The 21,567-nt window shown below is 42.8% G+C and overlaps 1 protein-coding gene across 7 annotated transcripts in view; it reads right to left on the bottom strand.

Moving 5' to 3' along the window:
* The window catches only part of cmah (cytidine monophospho-N-acetylneuraminic acid hydroxylase), a 130,863-nt gene that overhangs the window by 64,214 nt on the left and 45,082 nt on the right, over positions 1-21,567 (bottom strand). For all 7 annotated transcript variants that reach the window (XM_078947916.1, XM_078947919.1, XM_078947915.1 and 4 more), the window contains 6 exons: positions 18,086-18,166; positions 17,943-18,009; positions 17,756-17,837; positions 17,544-17,681; positions 15,775-15,910; positions 15,359-15,502 (listed from right to left, as the gene is read on the bottom strand). In XM_078947916.1, the coding sequence (XP_078804042.1) occupies positions 15,359-15,502; positions 15,775-15,910; positions 17,544-17,681; positions 17,756-17,837; positions 17,943-18,009; positions 18,086-18,166 (648 nt within the window). The remainder of the gene's footprint in view (positions 1-15,358; positions 15,503-15,774; positions 15,911-17,543; positions 17,682-17,755; positions 17,838-17,942; positions 18,010-18,085; positions 18,167-21,567) is intronic.

The raw sequence follows: 21,567 nt of genomic DNA, 5'->3' as shown, positions 1-21,567 counted from the left end.
GAACCCCTAGACACTCCTATTAACGCTGCCGGTTTAGGCGGACAACATCTCTCATCTATTTCTCACTGCACTAAGCCCCTATTACTCATCACTTCAGGTAACCATCACAAGTACATCCGGTTTTTTGTCACCAACTCTCCTTATTGTCCGGTGCTACTGGGGTACTCTTGGCTTAAAGCCCACAATCCCCAGTTCGATTGGTCAACTCGACGCATAATTAATTGGAGCGCGTTCTGTATGGCCAATTGTCTTCAGTCGGCCATGCCCTCGGTCTCTTCCTCCGGCCATAAAATCCTTGAAGACATTGATTTAACTTCTTTTCCGCAATGTTATCATGAACTGAAAGCTGTGTTCAGTAAAACCAAGGCAGGTTCGCTGCCGCAACATCGCCCATACGATTGCTCCATTAATTTACTTCCTGGCACCCCTCTTCCTAAAGGTCCTTTATACAACCTCTCAGGTCCTGAAAAAACAGCCATGGAAACTTACATCCATGAAGCGCTCTCTTCTGGCCACATACGTCCCTCTTCGTCACCCGTTGGGGCTGGGGTTTTTTTTGTCGAAAAAAAGGATAAATCCCTTCGACCCTGTATTGATTTTCGCGAACTGAATCAAATAACTGTTAAGGATAAATACTCCCTTCCCCTCATCAGCTCTGCCTTCGACTCGGTTCAGGGGGCCCAAATCTTTTCGAAACTTGACCTACGCAACGCTTACCACCTCGTGCGCATAAAGGATGGCGACGAATGGAAGACGGCCTTTAACACACCACTGGGCCATTATGAATACCTTGGTATGCCCTTTGGCCTTACCAACGCTCCCGCCGTCTTCCAGAGGTTGGTCAATGACGTCCTCCGCGATTTTCTAAACCGTTTCGTTTTCGTCTACCTCGATGACATTCTGATTTTTTCTTGCGATCCGGTACAACACGAAAACCACGTCCGTTTAGTCTTGTCCAGACCTTTGGAAAAATCAACTTTTTGTTAAGGCTGAGAAGTGCCAGTTCCACGCAACTTCCATTTAGTTTTTGGGGTATGTGTTTTCTGCTGGGTGCGTCAGCCCTGATCCTTCCAAACTCGAAGCAATATCCCAGTGGGAACCTCCTAATTCCCGTAAAAAGCTGCAGCAGTTCTTGGGGTTCGCAAACTTTTACCGGCGGTTCATCCGCAACTTCAGCACCATCGCCGCACCCCTCACACAGCTCACCTCCATAACACGACCGTTTGTCTGGAACCCTAAAGCCCAGGAAGCCTTTGAGCAGTTGAAGTCTCGGTTCATCTCCGCCCCTATCCTCATTCAACCCGACTCCTCCAGGCAATTCATAGTTGAGGTTGATGCCTCCGACACTGGCGTCGGAGCCGTTCTCTCCCAGAAAGAGGAGTCCACCGGGAAATTGAAACCCTGCGCCTTCTTCTCCCGCAAGTTATCCCCTGCGGAGCGTAACTATGATGTGGGCAACCGGGAGTTACTCGCTATCAAATTGGCTCTGGAGGAGTGGCGCCATTGGCTGGAAGGGGCCACTCATCCGTTTATAGTCTGGACGGACCATAAGAATCTGGCCTATCTACGAACTGCCAAGAGGCTTAATTCACGCCAAGCCCGGTGCTGTCTCTTTTTCGACCGTTTCCAGTTTACCATCACATACAGACCTGGTAGCCGCAACACTAAGCCAGATTCCCTCTCCAGGAAGTACAGCCATGATGACGTTGCTACTTCCTCCACCATCATTCCCGCAACCTGCATCGTGGGCAACCTCATGTGGGACATAGAAACACGTGTCAGAGAGGCCCAAGGTGAGGAACCCAGTCCTTCTTCCTGTCCTAATGGAACTCTCTACGTCCCTACTCCTCTCAGATCTGACGTCATGGCCTGGGGCCATAACTCCCTCATTACCTGCCACGGAGGGGTCCACAGGACACTGTCTATGATCCGCAAGAGGTTCTTCTGGCCCCGCATGGACCAAGATGTGCGCGAATACATCGCTGCCTGCGCCGTCTGCGCCCGCTCCAAATCTCCTAACACTCCTCCTGCGGGGTTTCTCCATCCCTTGCCCACGCCACACCGTCCTTGGTCGCATCTGGCGGTAGATTTCGTCACTGGGCTACCCCCTTCACAGGGCAATACGGTAATCCTGACTGTCGTTGACAGATTTTCGAAAGCGGTGCATTTCATTCCCCTTACTCAGCTCCCCTCCGCCACTGAGACCGCTAAGATTCTGGTTGATAAAGTCTTCCGTCACCATGGCATCCCCTCCGACATCGTCTCCGATCGGGGTCCCCAGTTCATATCGCAGGTATGGGGAGCCTTTTGTTCTGCATTGGGGGCCAGTGTGAGCCTGTCTTCAGGCTACCATCCACAAACCAACGGTCAGGCCGAGCGGGCAAACCAAGAACTTGAAGCCGGCCTCCGTTGTCTTGCCGCCCAGAACAGAACTGAATGGGCTGAATACTTGATCTGGATCGAATATGCTCATAACTCACAGCCCTCCTCTGCCACTGGTGTCTCCCCATTTGAAGCCTCCTTGGGTTACTCACCTCCTCTGTTCCCCTCCCAGGAGCTAGCCCTTGCTGTCCCCTCGGTCCAGGAACATCTGCAACGCTGCCGGCGCGTCTGGCTCCAACCCCGCGAAGCCCTACTCCGCACCAAGGAGGCTAACTGTCGTCTTGCCAATAGACACAGGGTGGAGGGGCCCGAATACCGGGTCGGGCAGAAGGTGTGGTTGTCCTCCAGGAATATTCCCATCCAGTCCACATCTCGAAAACTGGCTCCCCGTTTTATTGGTCCCTACGTCATAGACAGAATCATCAACCCCACCTGTGTACGCCTCAAATTGCCGGCAGCCCTTAAGGTACATCCGTCCTTTCATATCTCTCACATCAAGCCTTTTGTTGACAGCCCTTTGAGCCCGCCTTCTGTCTCCCCGCCACCCGCCCGTATTATCGACGACGCCCCTGCTTTCTCGGTTTCCAAGATTCTGGACGTTCGCCGCCGTGGCCGTGGTTTCCAGTATTTGGTGGACTGGGAGGGGTACGGGCCTGAGGAGCACTCGTGGGTCTCCCGTTCGCTCATCCTCGACCTTTCCCTCATCTCTGACTTTTTCCGCGCCCACCCGGATCGGCGTCCTGGACCGCCTGGAGGCGGTCGTTGAGGGGGGGGTTCTGTCATGGTGGCCTGGCAGACTCCTCCCCCCTCCCAGCTCTGCTCCTGACTCTCAGCTGTGTCCACTCTGCTCATCATCTCGTCTGCTTCTTAAGGAGTCCTACCTCAAGTATTCTTCGCTAGTCCGTTAACACTGATGGTGCTTTACCTCGCTCTCAGCTACGCCTGGCCCCTTTGCTTTGTACCACGCTCACCTTGTTTTGTGTTGCCTCAGGTTTCGTCTTCCTCGAGTGACACCGGAGCATTCCATCCTCCAGAGCAGAAGTTTTCAGTCCTAGTTTGACGTCCCCCATGAACTCCAAGCCACGTCGCCTCAAGAACTCCTGCCACACCATTGCCGCTCCTTCCAACCACGTCTCAAGCTAAGGTCCGCACGGCTGCCTTTCTCATCTGGTTTCCACCACGCTGACGGCTCGCTTCGTCAAGCTTCATTTTACGTCCCAGGACGTTTTGCTTTGTGTGGTTTTCTTTTTGTGTGTCTTGCAAATGTCAGTGTGCAGGTGCCGGACTGTGATTGGTGTGGTGCTCCAGCACTGGAAGTGGATTGGCTGCCAGAAGTCACTCCTGGAATCACACCTGCTATAAAAGGAACCAGGAAGAAGACCAAAGGAGGCTTATTTGACATTTCCCACCTCTCCCAAAACCAGCTATATAGAGTTTAGAGATGTAGGAGTGGACTGCCATTTACTTTGACTCATGTTTTCTCATGTTTATGTTATGTTAGGGAGGTAAGTTGTTGTCTTTTGGTTTATGTTGTTTTACTAGGTAAGATTTGGGTTCTTGTTAGGTAGGTCAATTTTTGTTTGTTATTTTGGCCTAGGTCCACTCTGAAGTAAATACTCTAGCTCTCATGTTTCAATCAAAATAAATCTCTTAACTTGCTTTAAGTGTGCTGGCTTTTGAGACTGGAGGGAGATGGGGCTTCATTTTTTTTGTGTTGCGTCCTTTTTGGGCCACTAGAAGGGGGGGGGGGGGCGTAACATAAATTGGGGGCTCGTCCATTGGTTTTTCTCCGCCCTGTGTTGGTGAGTTCTGGTTGGCAGTTTTTTTCTTGTGGTGTGGGAAAATATGGATGTTTTTCTTGAGGATTTTTTGGCGGCTCCGTCGCGGGCCAAACTAGATGGATGTACAAAAGCACGTTTGATTCTTATTGCTAACAGCTTTGGCCTTGAAGTCTCTTCCAGCATCCGGAAAGCTGAGATTAAGCAGCTGCTGTGCGAGGCCCTTTTGGAGAGGGGCGTGTTCTCTGCGTCACCTGTTGCTGAGGTGAAGGATGGTGATGCTGCGGAGACTAAGGTGGCAGAGGTTGCTGGTGTGTTCGATGCCAGACAGAAAACTGAATCGGGTTCTGATTTTCATTCCCATATGTCCACCGAGGATCTTCGGTTAACCCTCCGTATTAAAGAAGTGGAAACCCGTCACAAGGAGCTCGAGGTACAAGCTATGCATCTCCGCGTTAGAGCTCTTGAGTTAGAAAACAAACCATCTGTTGCCACGTCACCTCCAGGCACATCTGTCTCTCCTTTGAACGGTTTTGACATCAGTAAATATATCCCATTAGTTCCTTCATTTCGTGAATCAGAAGTTGACTCTTATTTTGGTGCTTTTGAGCGCATAGCCACTGCATTAAATTGGCCTAAGGAGTGTTGGTCTTTACTGTTGCAGTGTAAACTTGTTGGCAAAGCCCAAGAAGTCTGCTCTTCTTTGTCACTTGACCAAAGTCTAGATTATGAAGTTTTGAAAAAAACTGTGTTGCAGGCTTATGAACTTGTCCCTGAAGCGTATCGACAGAACTTTAGGAATGTAGTAAAAACTGCCAACCAGACATTTGTTGAATTTGCGCGAGAAAAAAGTATTTTGTTTGATAAGTGGTGCTCTGCATGCGAAGTGAAAAGTCTTGAGGATTTAAGAGAACTTATCCTACTGGAGGAGTTTAAGAAATGTTTGCCAGAGCGCATGGTCATTTATTTAAATGAACAGAAGGTGACAGGTCTTATGAAAGCGGCGGTCTTGGCAGATGAGTTTATTTTGACTCATAAAAATGTGTTCCATCCATCAATAAATCGTAATTCCAATAATGAACAAAGAACGTCTCCAAAAGCAGCGCGTAAGGGCATGCCCACTTCTGTTGGTGACAATCGAGAATGTTTCTATTGTCATAAACCTGGACATCTGGTTGCAACATGCCATGTTCTTAAAAAGAAACTGACAAGAAACTCTGTCACTCCTACTGGTGTGGGTTTTGTTAATTCTGTTTTGATTGAGAAAAGCTCTATTGAACAAAATCCTCAGACTGACGTGGAACCCAATTTTGTACCATTTATTTCTCATGGTTATGTATCTTTGACTGGGGAGGACAAAGATAAAGTACCAGTTACTATTTTGAGAGACACCGGTGCTTATCAGTCATTTATGTTGGAGTCAGTCTTGCCATTGTCGGAAGAAACCTCATGTGGTTCTGACTTATTAGTTTGGGGTATAAAAATGAGCGTCCTGCGAGTGCCCTTACATGAGGTACATTTGCATTCCCCACTGGTTACAGGACGTGTTAAAGTAGCCATTCGCTCACGGTTACCAATCAGTGGTGTTTCATTCATTCTTGGAAATGACTTGGCGGGTGGGCAGGTTTTTCCATTTCCAGAAGTTGTTGAGAAACCTTCAGTTGCATCTAGTGCTTTTGCATCCTCCGTGCCAAATGTGTTTCCTGTATGTGCAATTACACGCGCACAGGCTCGTAAGATGAGTGAAACATTAGATTTGTCTGAGTCTTTTATGTCCACACTTGATGAAAGTGAGACTCTTCAGTCACCCCAGAAGCGTGAATCGACGATTAAAAGTGAGACTGAGTCAGGTTGTCAGACTGACAATATGACTTTGAATGTTACTAGAGACATGTTGATAACAGCGCAGCAAAACGATCCTACACTCGCTGCTTGTTTTTCTTCTGCGGTAGATAATGGAGGGGTAAAGATGCCAAATGTGATATATTTTATGGAAAATGGCATTCTGATGAGACGTTGGACTCAACATTCTAGTGACTTGGACAACACTGACCAACTGGTAGTACCAAGGAACTTCAGACTGCAGGTACTGAGTCTTGCACATGACAGCAGCCTAGCGGGACATCTAGGTGTCAAAAAGACATACCACCGTGTACTGCGTAATTTTTTTTTGGCCTGGACTACGATCTGACGTAGCAGACTATTGTCGTTCTTGCCATACGTGTCAGCTTGTGGGAAAACCAAATCAGCCTATTCCACAAGCTCCATTAAAGCCAATTCCGGTTCTGGGAGAACCATTTGAACGAGTTTTGTTGGACTGTGTGGGCCCTCTGCCAAAAACTAAATCTGGTCATCAATACATCTTAACGGTGATGAGTGCTGCCACTCGTTTTCCAGAGGCTATCCCATTGCGCACAATGAAGGCTACACCTATTGTGAAAGCGCTCATAAAATTCTTTTCAACTTTTGGGCTGCCCAAGGTGATTCAAACGGACCAGGGAACAAATTTTATGTCTCGTGTGTTCGCACAAGTGCTTGCTGAACTAAAGATTAAACATCAAACTTCGAGTCCGTACCACCCAGAGTCCCAGGGTGCACTGAAACGATTCCATCAGACTCTTAAGTCTATGCTGGCTAAATACTGTCTTGAGTCTGGTAAAGAGTGGGATGAGGGTCTTCCACTTTTACTTTTTGCTGTCAGAGAGACTGTTCAGGAATCTCTTGGTTTTAGTCCTGCAACTTTGATATTTGGACATACGGTGCGTGGCCCTCTTCAACTTCTAAAAGACAGGTGGCTGGAAACATCTCATGTTGAATGTAATGTGTTGGATTACATTAGTAATTTTCGGGAGCGTCTTCAACATGTGTGTCAGTTGGCAAAGGAGAACTTAGCACGTGCTCAGTTTAAAATGAAGTCACGTTATGATCAGAAGTCTGTGACTAGAAGTTTCTGTGCAGGTGATAAGGTTCTGGTGTTGTTGCCTTTGCCTGGTTCCAGCCTGCAGGCACAGTTTTCTGGACCATATGAGGTGGAGAGTTTGTCACATCAACATGCTGAAGCGTTATTTTTCCAGAGGGGACTCGAGCTGTACTTCTGGTGAGGCTCCAGTAATTCCAGTCTCTATGTGTGCTCGTCCCTCCGAATATCATATTTCAGAGGATGGACTTATGGAGAAAAGTGGAATTGTGCCTACCGCTTGTTTGGGGAATTCTGCCATATTGAGCCAACTGGACAGTTTTTTGTCTTATCTGTCTGAACCTGCTCGTGGTGACATCATCCGTTTGATTGAAGATAATCTGCTGTTGTTTTCCGATCATCCTCATCAGACGTCTGTTCTGAGTCATGATATTGAGGTGGAAGGTCAAAGACCTATTAAACAACACTCTTATCATGTTAATCCAACTAAACGGACTATAATGGAGCAGGAAGTGAGCTACCTCCTTGAACATGGCTTGGCTGTTCAGAGCAGTAGTGCTTGGAGTTCACCATGTGTTTTGGTCCCAAAACCAGATGGCACATTTCGTTTTTGCACCGATTACAGAAAAGTAAACGCGGTCACCAAGGCTGATTCGTTTCCTCTTCCACGGATGGAGGATTGTATTGATAGAGTTGGCACAGCCAACTTTGTAACAAAATTAGACTTGCTGAAGGGTTATTGGCAAGTGCCATTGACACCACGTGCCTCAGAGATCTCTGCGTTTGTTACACCTGACCACTTCCTCCAGTATACTGTCATGCCGTTCGGGTTGCGCAATGCTCCCGCAACATTCCAACGACTAATGCATACAGTATTGTTGGGAGTTAAGAACTGTGAGGCTTACTTGGATGATGTGGTAGTCTATTCTTCAACTTGGTCGGAACATCTCGAAATCTTGTCTGATATTTTTAGCCGTCTTTGTGGTGCCTCCCTTACCCTAAATCTTGCAAAATTCTTGATTTTCCTGCCCCACAGACCAAGAGAGCGCTGCGTCGATTTTTGGGCATGTGTGGATACTATCGAGGATTTTGCAAGAATTTTTCTGCAGTGGTAGCTCCTCTCACACATCTTGTTAGCCCGTCATTACCATTTGTTTGGTCTTCTGAGTGTGAAAATGCTTTTGTGGCAGCTAAAGCATTGCTTTGCAGTGCACCAGTTCTCGCTGCACCTGATTTTTCAAAACCATTTGCTGTGGAGGTTGATGCATGCGCTGGTGGAGCTGGGGCTGTTCTTTTGCAGCAGGATCAGCAGGGGGTTGATCATCCAGTCAGCTATTTTTCGAAGAAGTTTAATAAACATCAGTTAAACTACAGTACGATAGAGAAGGAGGCTCTTGCATTACTGTTGGCCTTACAGCATTTTGAGGTCTACCTCGGATCTTCTTCTAGCCCAGTCAGAGTTTATACTGATCATAATCCGTTGGTATTTGTCTCTCAAATGCGTAATTCAAATCAGAGATTGATGCGTTGGTCCCTTATCTTGCAGGACTTTAATATTTCAGTTCATCACAAGAAGGGTTCTGAGAACGTGTTAGCTGATACCCTTTCGCGATCAGGGTTGTATTAAACATTTTGTTTTAATGTTCAATCTTTGGGAATGGGGGTGTTACGTCCCTGGACGTTTTGCTTTGTGTGGTTTTCTTTTTGTGTGTCTTGCAAATGTCAGTGTGCAGGTGCCGGACTGTGATTGGTGTGGTGCTCCAGCACTGGAAGTGGATTGGCTGCCAGAAGTCACTCCTGGAATCACACCTGCTATAAAAGGAACCAGGAAGAAGACCAAAGGAGGCTTATTTGACATTTCCCACCTCTCCCAAAACCAGCTATATAGAGTTTAGAGATGTAGGAGTGGACTGCCATTTACTTTGACTCATGTTTTCTCATGTTTATGTTATGTTAGGGAGGTAAGTTGTTGTCTTTTGGTTTATGTTGTTTTACTAGGTAAGATTTGGGTTCTTGTTAGGTAGGTCAATTTTTGTTTGTTATTTTGGCCTAGGTCCACTCTGAAGTAAATACTCTAGGTCTCATGTTTCAATCAAAATAAATCTCTTAACTTGCTTTAAGTGTGCTGGCTTTTGAGACTGGAGGGAGATGGGGCTTCATTTTTTTTGTGTTGCGTCCTTTTTGGGCCACTAGAAGGGGGGGGGGGGGGGGGGGGGGGCGTAACACTTCACCACACCACTTCCTCTGGATCCGCTGGCTCCTACAAAATAAACCCCTTACTCACCGTTCTCTCACCTGCCTCCTCCTTCCGGGTTACAGCATCTGGGTCTGTCACGAGATCATATCATGACAAAATTCTTTCCACTGACAAACGAAATGCCTGCATGCTAGCGAATCCTTTCTGTTCGTACATGTCCACTTTTCAATAAAGATTATTCAAATGAAGGCCTTAAACAACAGTACCTGGCGCAACCGCTAGAAGTCTTCAAAAACACGCAAACAGATTTAAAACGCATTCATTAAACACTATAACTTTCACTCATAACAGAACAGACTGACATGAGCTGAAAAAAAAAACCTTTTTCCATGGGATTGATATGATATTCTAAATTTCTACAACAGTCTTTGTATTTTATATTCTTTAAACAACAATTATTTTTATATTATTACCAATATATTTAAATCTGTGTAAAGATACTAGTTATAAAGATATTAATTTCAAGTTTTTGCCAAAACTTTGTGTAACCAGATGCTTCAATGTTTAGTAAAATGTTTGTTTTTATTATTTAAAGAGTTTTTTAAATGTCCATCGTAAGAGGCAGTTGATATTAGATGTATAGAAGAAATAAAGATGTAAGTACTGACATCTGAGTAGGTTTCGTTGCTGTTGAATATTGGTATCGAAGCACAACCAGAAATTGTGGCGGACAACCAAATATTACTTGCCACGGACAACCGTTTTTTTTTTTTTCATTTTTTCTAACGCTGCAGACAGAAGCGTCGAAACTATGGATTTTAAGCTTGTTTCGTCTTACAGGTCTTGGTTCATGGCGGTTTCAATTTATAGTTCCCCTGCGGCGTCTTTTCGGACGGATTGGCTCCACGTTCAATTTGCCTGGCTTTCTTTCCATTCTATCTAGATGAGTGTTTGTCAACCTTTTTTGAGCCACAGCACACTTTAACCTTTACAAAAATCCTGTGGCACACCAGCATCCAAAAATTAAAAAAGGAGAATCTCATAGTCTGCATTGATCTAAAGCCCCCCTTCAATCTCACATGCATTTTTGTGATAAATGTGGCAGAAAAAAACGAAAAAGGTTGCAGCTGTTTTTTTATAAAAGATGGAATAAGAGTTAAGTTAAAAGATTTAAAAACTGTAAGATGTGTGTTTATTGTTGTTTCAAGACGTTTAACAAGGAAGATTCATTGTGCGCTGAGACACTGTCACTTTAACCCAATGCATCATGGGAGATGTAGTGATGGCAGACAGACTCTCTTCTCTGAGCTTCATTGTTTTGTTCACTTGTTCCACGGCCTGACACCAGATTATGTGGAAAGCTACACCACCAAAGATGAGCTTTAGCTGGTATTTTTGTTGGAATTGAGAGACTTTATGAGCAGAATCGGACTTTAACCACTTCTGATTGGTCAGACTGATGACATGTGATTAAGTCTCCAAGAATGATTGGTGGAGACAGTTAAAGGGTCGGGACTTTTCAGAAAACAGTTAATAACAGCAGCTACATCGCGCTACCGTCATTCTTATCAAAATGTCTTTAATAGAATCAAATAAACACAAAGAAAAAATAATTTTATGATCTTTCATATTCCTAACTACTCAGTGTTTATCACACACAGAACACAAAGCTGATATCCTGGAGATGGGAAATGTTTTTAGATCAGTTAATGAGGGCAATTTCCCACGGCACACCTGACCATCTCCCACGGCACACTGGTTGAAAAACACTGATCTAGACAGTATGTTCCCTTCGTGGCGCTGTACTCCAACGGGAGCGGCCCTACGGTGAATGGTGCTGGGTCACACACAGCATTCGTACTTGTAATTCTGGAATGGTATGGAATGGAATGCCTCCAAAACACACTTCATCAAACACACATAATACTGGTCGCACCCAATTTATTCAATTAAAACTATTCACTTCTCACACAGTTCCTGTCACTACAGGTGTGCCCCAGGGCTCCGTCCTGGGATCCCTGCTATTTATCATTTACCTTCTCCCTCTTGGTCAAATCCTCCGTAAATACAAAATTCACTTGCATTGTTATGCAGACGATACTCAGCTTTACGTCTCCACAAAGCCTAATTCCTCTTTACCTCCTTATAAAATCCTGGTTTACTACTAATTTCTTAAAACTAAACAACAATAAAACTGAACTTCTCCTGATCGGCACCAAATCCGTTATAAACAGCATCCAGAACTTCTCCATTCCCTTTGAAACCTCCTTCATTTCCCCCTCCCCTCAGGTTAAGAGTCTGGGTGTCATCTTCGACAGCACCCTCTCCTTCACTTCACACATCAATAGCATCACCCGGTCTGCCTATTTCCACCTTCGCAGCATCCGTCGTCTTCGCCCTTCCCTCAGTCCTCATTCCACAGCCGTCCTGGTGCACAGTCTTGTCACTTCCCGCCTAGATTATTGCAACTCCCTTCTTTTTGGTCTACCACAAAAAACTCTACGAAAACTACAGTATGTTCAGAACTCAGCTGCCAGAATTATCTCTCAAACACCTTCCACCCAACACATCACACCTGTTCTGCAGCAGCTTCACTGGCTACCAATTACACACCGGATTACATAAAAAATACTTCTCCTGACCTTTAAATCCATCCACAACCTTGCTCCATCATATCTATCAGATCTTGTTCATGTCGCCACACTCACCCGTACCCTCAGATCCTCCTCCTCCCTTCATTTTAATGCCCCCACTGCTCGTCTTGTGACTATGGGGGGCAGAGCTTTCAGCTGCTCTGCCCCCCAGCTCTGGAATTCTCTACCTCCTGACCTCAGAAACATTGGCTCTCTGTCACAATTCGCCAAGAAACTGAAAACTCATCTTTACCAACTTGCCTATTTCCACCCATAACTTCCTATTTATGACCTATCTAAATCTATATTTATTGTGCATTCTATTGCTTTTATTTTCACTTTTATGTACGGCGACCTTGGGTTCCTTGAAAGGCGCCTAACAAATAAAATGTATTATTATTATTGTTATTATTAATACTGATTCAACATTCACATTCTCTTCAAACTCTTGCTGATCTCCTTTTGGTTTGGGGGGTAGTTTAATACACAAAGTTTTCTATGGCGATGCTTGGTTTTTGGATCTGAATGGAGCCTTATGCCAAACTAAAATAAATATGGAATAAATCTTCTTTACTGCATGAATTGTCTGCCTGAAATGTTTTCTTCCCACCTTGAGCCTAAGACTACATTTCTCAGGTGGCAACAACAAGGGGTGAAAACCCTAGATCATTTATCCCATGAAAATAAGTTCACATCTTTTCAGCAAATATCTGATAAGTACAACCTTCCGACTTGCAACTTTTTTAGATACTTGCAGATTTTTCTCTTTGTCTCAGTCTTCATCCCAGGGTTCCCAGACAATACTCCGAAAGAGTGACGTGCGGTGAGGTTGATGGCTGGTGAGCCTCTGAAGTCAAATTTATGATGATAAATTTTTCACCATTCATCAAATGACAGCTAACAGCTTATGAAATACACACAAGAAAATATTTGTCCTACAGAAAATATTTGTTTTATAGACGGAGAGAACACTCTTCTTGTGTATAAATTATTCATATATACTGTAAACAACTTATTCTGGTGCTTTAATCAGTGTTATCAAATGTTGTCTGTGTAAATAATAAAAATAAAATATATGATTTTACTTAAATTATTTCCATTTACTCCCAAGTCAAAAAAAAACATGTTTGTCCTTACTTTTTATAATAATAAATAATAATGGATTGGATTTATCTGCGCTTTTCATGACACTCAAAGCGCTTACATTGTGTCCATTATTCACTCACTCCTCATTCATACTTGGTGATGGTAGCTACGGTTGTAGCCACAGCTGCCCTGGGGCAGACTGACAGAGGCGTGGCTGCCATTTCGCGCCTACGGCCCCTCTGACCATCACCGGGATCATTCATGCACATTCACACACCAGTGGAGCCACACTGGAGGCAAGGAGGGTGAAGTGTCTTGCACAAGGACACAACGACATTTTGGCTGGTGGGAGCGGGGATCGAACCGCCAACCCTTCGGTCATTGGACGACCCGCTCAACCACCTGAGCCAAATAAAGTACCAATTACTATTATTATTACTATTATTATTTTTGACTCAATGTGTCAATCCTTCTCCACAAACAGTTCTCTGATCTGTTGGAAAGTCTTCCTTATTTTCCTTTCGTTTATAAGACGTTCTTGGTCTTTTTCTACGGCACAAGTGTAGCTACAAAGCAGCTGTCAGCTCACGTCTGCCCCTTGCTGGTGAGGCTTGCCTCACCTGAAGCCCTTTCTGCAGGCCTATAGCAGAGCTTCCACCGCATGTCTCTTAACATTGAGTCCTGCCATCAGACATGAGGCACAGCGCTTCAGAGCCTCAACAGGAGATTCAGCTCTGTCTGTGATTGCGCAACTCTCAAAATCAGCTATTTTAACCTCAGAAACTGTGAAAAACGGGTTACGTTGACTGAAAAAATATATATTTAACACAGATCAGTGGAAAATAATATTTACTTAGTTTACCTTTACCTAGTTTCTATTTTATCACGAGGATGACAGGTGAGGCTGTGCCTCATTTGCCTCACCTGACCGCACATCACTGCCTCCTAACAATGCCATGGATGGGATCATGATTTCTGATCCCTCCAAAAGGAAAGCCATTTTAGCAATGATAGGTCTGATTTCAAGTCTGGATTCAACTTTAATGTCAGTCATTAAAAGGGTTCTGGAGACTGATCTTAGGATTAAGATCAGTGAATCAGAGTGGGATGATGTTTTGAGAATGATTCACTCCTCCTCAATGTGTGCCAAGCATTGTCTCGTTCAGTTGGAAGTGGTTCACAGGATTCACCTTCATAATTTCAAATTGGCAAAAATATATACAAATATGACCCTACATGTGATAAATGTAAAACTGGTGAGGCTGATTCACGTGTTTTGGTTTTGTCCCAAAATACACGTTTTTTGGGGCAAAGTTGGTGAAGCATTGACTGCAGTATTGGACACTAAAGTTTCTTTAAATCCCCAATTATTCCTTTTTGGGGTTAGGGATAAAACCCTAAAATTGCCTACTCTGGGTCAGAAACAAATTTTTTTTTTCAACTTTTCTGGCTTGATGCCTTATTCTTTTAAAGGCGGCAAGTGGTTCAGGCGGTAGAGCAGGTCGTACAACAACCGAAGGGTTGGCAGATCAATCCCTGCTCTCCCCAGGCAGCTGTCGCCCCCCGAGCACGGCCAGCCTGCAGCCCACCGCTCCCCCCAGTGGATGGATTAAAATGCAGTGAAGAATTTCCCCAATGTGGGGTAAATAAAGTACCAATTACTATTATTATTGTTACTTGATGAGAGGTTCAGAAAGAACATTTCTTCAGACATAGAAGCTTTTTTCTGGACTTTTTCAATCAGCAGTTTACAAAGGTTCAAGACTAACTTTGGTTTTATGCACTGGTAAATGATTTTGTTATACCCTGTCTATTTGTGGCTAATTCTTTTTTTTCCTCCATTTTTTTCATGTGAGTATATCTGACAGCTGGTATGGGTTTGTTTTATTTATTTTTTGTTTTTCTTGTTTGTGCAACATAACTGCAAAATAAAAAATAAAAACAATAACCCTTGTGCTCTCCTATGACCTATGACTTTTCATTTTCGTGCTCTCTCTTTGGCCAAGATTTATAAAAATCCTTTCTTCTGATTGGAGTTAAGTCATTTCTTAGATACTGAAGATACTGAATCAAGGATTTTCATTGTCAGTTAAAATCATTAAAAGAAGTAAACACTTGAAACATCAGTCTGCACAGAATGAATGTGTAGATTAGACAAGTTCCCCCTCCTGAACGGAATGAGTGAAATGGATTAACTTTTTGAAGGTATTCTAATTTAATGACCAGCACTTTTACACATTTATCTGTTAATCCCATTTGTAGCTAAAGATCTTCAAAACAAAAATGTTATTAAGTCTCATCATGATCATGAAACTTCTCGTGTCTCGGTCTGATGAGCTCTCCTGATTTGAGTGGATGCTCTCACCTGTCCTGGGGATCTCTTAGGGCGAGGCCAAGGTCCAGCACAGTTCCAGGCAGTGGAGTCCATGTCAGGATGTTGGGAGCGAGTTTGTTGATGAGTGTGTTGAGATCTTCTGCCTTGTTTTTGATGTTTGTGTCCCTGATGTACCTGAGCCAAATCATCAAACAGCACAACTTACTGTTTTCAGTGTGTGCTTGTAGTGTTCACAAAGCTAAAATAGTTTTAAACTGACATGATGATTCTGCTTATTTAACTCAACAGTCTGATGACGTTTGTAGAAGGTCTTTAACATTTAGCAGCAACCAGACCAAAAGCAAAAATGGATGTGGCAAAACAACCAAAAGCATTGATTTATTCTGTCCTTCTCACTAAACCCTCATGCAATGGGATCTGGACCCACCCCCAACAACAAACTCAACTTGTCTGATGGATGAGCCTCCACAAAGTATCCGGCAAAGGGGCAGTAGATCTTTGGCTGGAGAGATTTCACCATCTGGGCTTTGTAATTCAACAGCTTCTTCCTCTCGTTCTTGATGAAGGAAGCTTTCCATGCATCTTGGGAAAGGTAAACAGCATTTACACCTGTCAGGGCGAGGCGCTGGACAGCTGGTCACAGTCTTATCATGAGTCAGGCCATCAATCATTTACAAAGGAAACAAAGATTCATCTGAAGAAATTAAGACAAAATGGCAAAACGAGTTCAACACCAAAGAAGACAAACGTCTGCTGACGACGATGGGCTGCCGACTGTTCATTCATTTAGAGAAAACCAAGCAGTTCCCAGAGTAAAGATGAGTAGATTTAAAACATTTTCATCCCTGTTTTTGTTCCATCTTATATCTTTTCCTTATTTTGAACTAGAATCTTGAAAGAAAACCAGAACCAAAAAAACAGCAGGTCTCTGATTTGCTTTAAACTTTCTGGGTGTGCAACTTTAGTTATTGGCAACTTTTAGACCATAAGCTGCTACTTTTCTTCCTCATTTTTTTCATGCATCTTAATTGAGGATTCATCTAACTGTTGCCTTTCCCTGAGCTAACGATCTTTGACCTAGCTAAACAGGTCACAGACATACAGGGAATGTGTGAGACGAAGTCATTTAAAACTTTGTTGGTTTTAGTGCAGGAGGAAGATGAAGATAGTGGTCAGTTCCTGTTCTTGTTCTTTATTTAGCAGCACATGTGGTCCAGATGCTGTTGGACTATTTCTACAATAAGGAGCTCAACCACTGATGGAGCTGTATAGGAAATGTGTGGATCTGATTCAGAGGCTTTAGAAAATCGGCTGTGGAACATTGTTCTACCTACATTTCAAACTCTGCAGTCGACTCCCTCACGTCTCTTGGAGGACGTAAGAGAGACCACATCACGCCAATTTTAGCTTCTCTCCACTGGCTGCCTGTGCATTTTAGAGTTCACTTTAATACATCGTCTGTCCCCTTGTACCTCTCTGAACTTCTCTCTCCTTACTCGCCAGCCCAGTGCCTCAGATCAACTGATCAGCTGCTTCTGGAGGTACCGAGGTCCAGATGAAGCTCAGAGGGGACAGAGCTTTTGTTGTTGCTGCTCCAAAGCTTTGGAACTCTCTGCCACTGTCCATAAGAGAAGCTCCATCACTGCACGTCACCTTCTTCCACATGCGCATACGTCACGGGAATTCTTATGGAGGTTTTTCAATTCAATTTTATTTATATAGCCCAATATTACAACAATGATCGTCTCAATGGGCTTCATACTATAAACATGAAATCATAAAGAACATAAAGTCATAGATTTCAATTTTCACGATCGTTTCCTCTTCTACGTTCAAAATGAAGTTGAATACATATTGCCAGTTTAACCAGGTCAAACTTTGACCAAGTGGCGTGTCATTGACGTCACTTTAACCTCACTATTTTTGACACATCATGAACACAGAGGTGCCAAAAGAAGAAGAAATATATCACGCGTTCACAGCACTTGCGGTCCTATTTACCTTAGCGCATGCTGAATTTTTATGACTGGAGAAAAGCAAATTAACGAGTAATCAATATTGTTTTTTTAAATCAGGAATGAGTAAAGTAATTTAATTTTAATTTAAACCAAATTAATAATTACTTTTTTAAAGTCATTTCCCCATCACTGCTTATACATTGCAACAAACAGCACCTTGAAATCTGCTGGTCATCAGGTATTTATTTCAGACTCACCAGTGTACTTCCCCCCATAGAAGGTCATAGGGAATCCAGACGCCCCCCCTGCAAAGTCACTCATCATCAAATCCACTTTCAGTGGAAGTTTGCCTCCGTTGGGCCGAGTGCAGTCCACTGTGTTAAGGATCAGGTGGCCTGTGATCACAGAGAGGTTAGGAGCTTCAATACCAACAATGGTTCTAGTTCAGTAAGAAACCAACCGATTCTACCTTTGTAGTCAAAAATGATGCACGTGTCCATTTCAGGATGAATCCCATCCATGAGAATCATAAATCTCAGCTGCTCATCAACCTGCGCAAAACCAAGAGGAAACTCAAACCCAACGACAGCGGATATCCCGGCTCGTGACTTAATCCCCTGTGGCTATTGGGGGGGGTGTTTAAGTGAAATGATTACGTTCTGCCAGACTCCAAAAGGAACCACATTGATGTTGGTCAGCTGGACTTTGCTCTGTTCCAGATTCCTGTCACACGGCAGCAGAGAGAAGTTGACGCAGCAGCAAAAAAAAAAGCCATAAAGACTCAGCGAGAGCGACTTACCAGAACACGGGCCGGGATGTGTCGCCTACATAGATTGGTATGTCCGGCCTCTTTTCCGACAAGATCTTCAGGGTGGGGTAGCTGGAAGAGACCAAGGACCACTTACATGTATGTCAGGGTGGAAAAAAACAATATAAAATAAGCAATAAAGAATTTACACATGTTTACATACAGAAATGTTGAAGTGCATTGATTAAAGAGAGAAAATAAAACAGAACAAAAAAGTCACTTAAATAAAATTTGTTTAATTTAATACAGAGATAATTAGCTAAAGTTAAGTAGAGCTTGATTTATTGCTTGAAAAGGAGCAGGAAGAAGCGAGTTTATATAATCCCACCCCTACTGAGTTAATTCATATTATAGTGTTACAGTTTTCGTAATCCAGTTCTGATCCAATAGATTCTTTCATAAGTAACAACATGCAGTGCCTAATGATTGATTATCTTCAGAAAACATTCATTCATGATTTTAGTAAACAGTAACAGGACCGATATGTAATAATAATTGATTATCATTAGAACACATAACATTAAACCAGTAATTATTGCTACACATTGCAGATCAAGTAAAGAAAATCAATGGCTTATTGATTGTAATTCAAACATTTCAGTAATAATTATTGCATTAATCATTGGTTGTAATTAAAAGAGCTTTGACTATTTCACCACAGTCAAGTTCACACATGGTTTTGGAATTATTCAAACACCTGTTGATCCTTAACTCGTCTTATCTTCATATCCTGAAATAAGAGTTTCTTTATACATTTTCTTGAATATTTGAATATTTGAACATTTTTTGAGCTCATTACTTAAACCGTTCCAGAGTTTAGTGCCACACCGACACACAGAAACTTTTCTTTGTGGTTCTTATCAGTTTGATCTTGAAGTTCCTACATCCCCTCAGTCTGTAGCCTCCTTTTTTTTCTAAGAACTGTTTCTGGATATTGAATGGTAACGATTTCCCACTGGCTCTGTATAAAATTTATTGGTGTAAAAATCCACAAGCTCATACAGTTTAAAAAGTCTTGATTGATAAAATAGATTGTTTGTATGATCAAGATATCCGGCTTTATGTACAATTCTGACGGCTTGTTTTTGAAGTAAAAAGAGAGGATGTGGTGAGCTCTTATAATTATTCCCCAAAATTTCTATACAGTGGGTGAAATATGGTAATATTAAGGAGCAGTACAATAAATATCTACGGTTGTATTTGAATATATGTTTAGATTTATTTATGATTGAAATACTTTTTGAGACTTTAGTTTGTATGTGTCTGATGTGTGCCTTCCAACTTAGTTTGTCATCGATAAAAACCCCTAAGACTGATTTCTGTAACACTTTCAATTGAGACATTTTATTTTCAATTGAGAGCTCGGTTTTTGGCGTTGTAATTACCAAAAAACATTACTTTGGTTTTATTTAGGTTTAAAGATAATTTGTTGTAATCCATCAATAATTTTATTTTGTTTAACTCTGTGTTCACCACATTGATAAGTTCCCTATGATTGTCTGTACAATAAAATATGTTTGGGTCATCAGCAAATAATATGAGTTTCATTAGCTTTGAAACATTGAATGTATCATTTATGTTAATATTGAATAGCAGTGGGCCCAGAATTGATCCTTGTGGGACACCACAACTTATCTCTTTGGTTTCTGATGTATATTCATCAATCTTCTATTCAATTCAATTCAATTCAATTTTATTTGTATAGCCCAAAATCACAACAACAGTCGTCTCGATGGGCTTCGAAGTAAAACATGAACTCAAAAGGATCACGAATACAAAGAGTTCAATAGGAAAATACTAAAAATGAACTAACAAACTGACTATGCTATACTGGCATCCCTGCCCTCAGACCCCCCTTCGCGGTAAGGAAAAACTCCCAAAAAAAACGGATTCCGGAAAAAAACGAAGAAACCTCAGGGGGCCCACATGAAGGAGGGATCCTCCCCCAGGACGGACAGGCGATTTACCAGAACTCTTAGAGAAGATTTAACTTATCTAAATCTACAACTACATATATAAAGTCCAGCAGACGAGCTTCATCCAGCCGTGGTTGGGGGGACAATCTTGACAAATTGTTTTCTTCCCGTTAAATAGCTTTTGACCCAAGTTAGCGCTAGTCATCTTATCCCAGACACTTCCAGTTTGCCAAGTAGGATGTCATGATTGAGAGTCAAATGCTTTTTTTAAGTCAAGGAAACTTCCAGATGCATATTTCTGTTTGTCGAGAGCATTTGTGATTCCATGATAGACAATGAGGTTGATCTATTTTCTCTTAATCCATATTGGTTTTCATTTATGTTATGTTTTTCAATAAATAAAGCTAATTTATCATTGAATATTTTTTCTTTAATATTTGAGAATTGTGGAAGAAGAGAAACAGGTCTATAGTTTGTAAATTGGTGTTTGTCTCCACTTGGATATGAATCACTTTTGCAGTTTTAATTTTCAGTTCCTGTTTGCCGGATCATTTTACTACACACCTTGTCCCTGACCTCGCTTCTGTTAACCATGCTTAGTTTTAGTTAAATACATTCAGTTGGGCCATGCCTGCTCTTCTGTCCCTTGCATGTATGGGTCCTACAACCACCGATCCTGGCAGATGTTGTACAATATTAGTCTGGCCCTGTTTGCTTCTTTGCATGTCAAATCAAATCAAATCATGTAGCTTGTCATGTACCATATCCATCCATCTGTTGACTCAACAATGAGATGACACAGAATGATTCTGGCCAAAGATATGTCTGCACATTCAGTGATGCTCTTTGGAACAGAGGCCTTGTGAGGAAGAAAACTCATAACCACAGTAGGAGCAACTTTTTATGAGTCAAATTGTATACTTCAGCCCCTTCTTAAGACCAGACTTTGCTCCTGCATGTTCATGCTTAAACTAACGAGTTTTGTGTTTGTTCTTCAGCTCCTGCAGGGCAACCATTCTGATTTTAAGAACGATAGTTTTATAGTCATCTTTCATTCATTCATCTCCTAAACCGCTTGTTCCCTTTCGGGGTCACAGGCTGCCTGAGCCCATCCTGGCCACTTGCAGGCGAAGGCAGCGTACACCCTGGACAGGTTGCCAGTCTGTTGCAGGGCCACAATCACACCTATGGACACTTTAGAGTACCATATTTTCCCGACCATTTTCCCGGATGGTAGGGCGCGGTCTTAGTCACGGTGGATTTTTCTATCTTTGACACATACAAAAGGCGCACCGGGTGTTAAGGCGCGGGCACGTTCACGTCCCGTTCAGACCCTTGGCACTTCTAGAGTGGGTTAATAAAAAATCCAGTCTCTGTTTTTTAGAGGAAAAAATTTTTTTTTGTTACTGTTCTCCCTAACTGAATAACAATTCAATTCAATTTTATTTGTATAGCCCAAAATCACAACAACAGTCGTCTCGATGGGCTTCGAAGTAAAACATGAACTCAAAAGGATCACGAATACAAAGAGTTCAATAGGAAAATACTAAAATGAAC

This window comes from Oryzias latipes, chromosome 5, assembly GCF_053564925.1.
Source record: "Oryzias latipes strain Hd-rR chromosome 5, Olatipes_Hd-rR_3.1".
In the NCBI taxonomy this organism is placed as follows: Eukaryota; Metazoa; Chordata; class Actinopteri; order Beloniformes; family Adrianichthyidae; genus Oryzias; species Oryzias latipes.
Note: the sequence above shows the minus strand (reverse complement) of the source record. Positions and strands in the feature narration are given on the sequence as shown.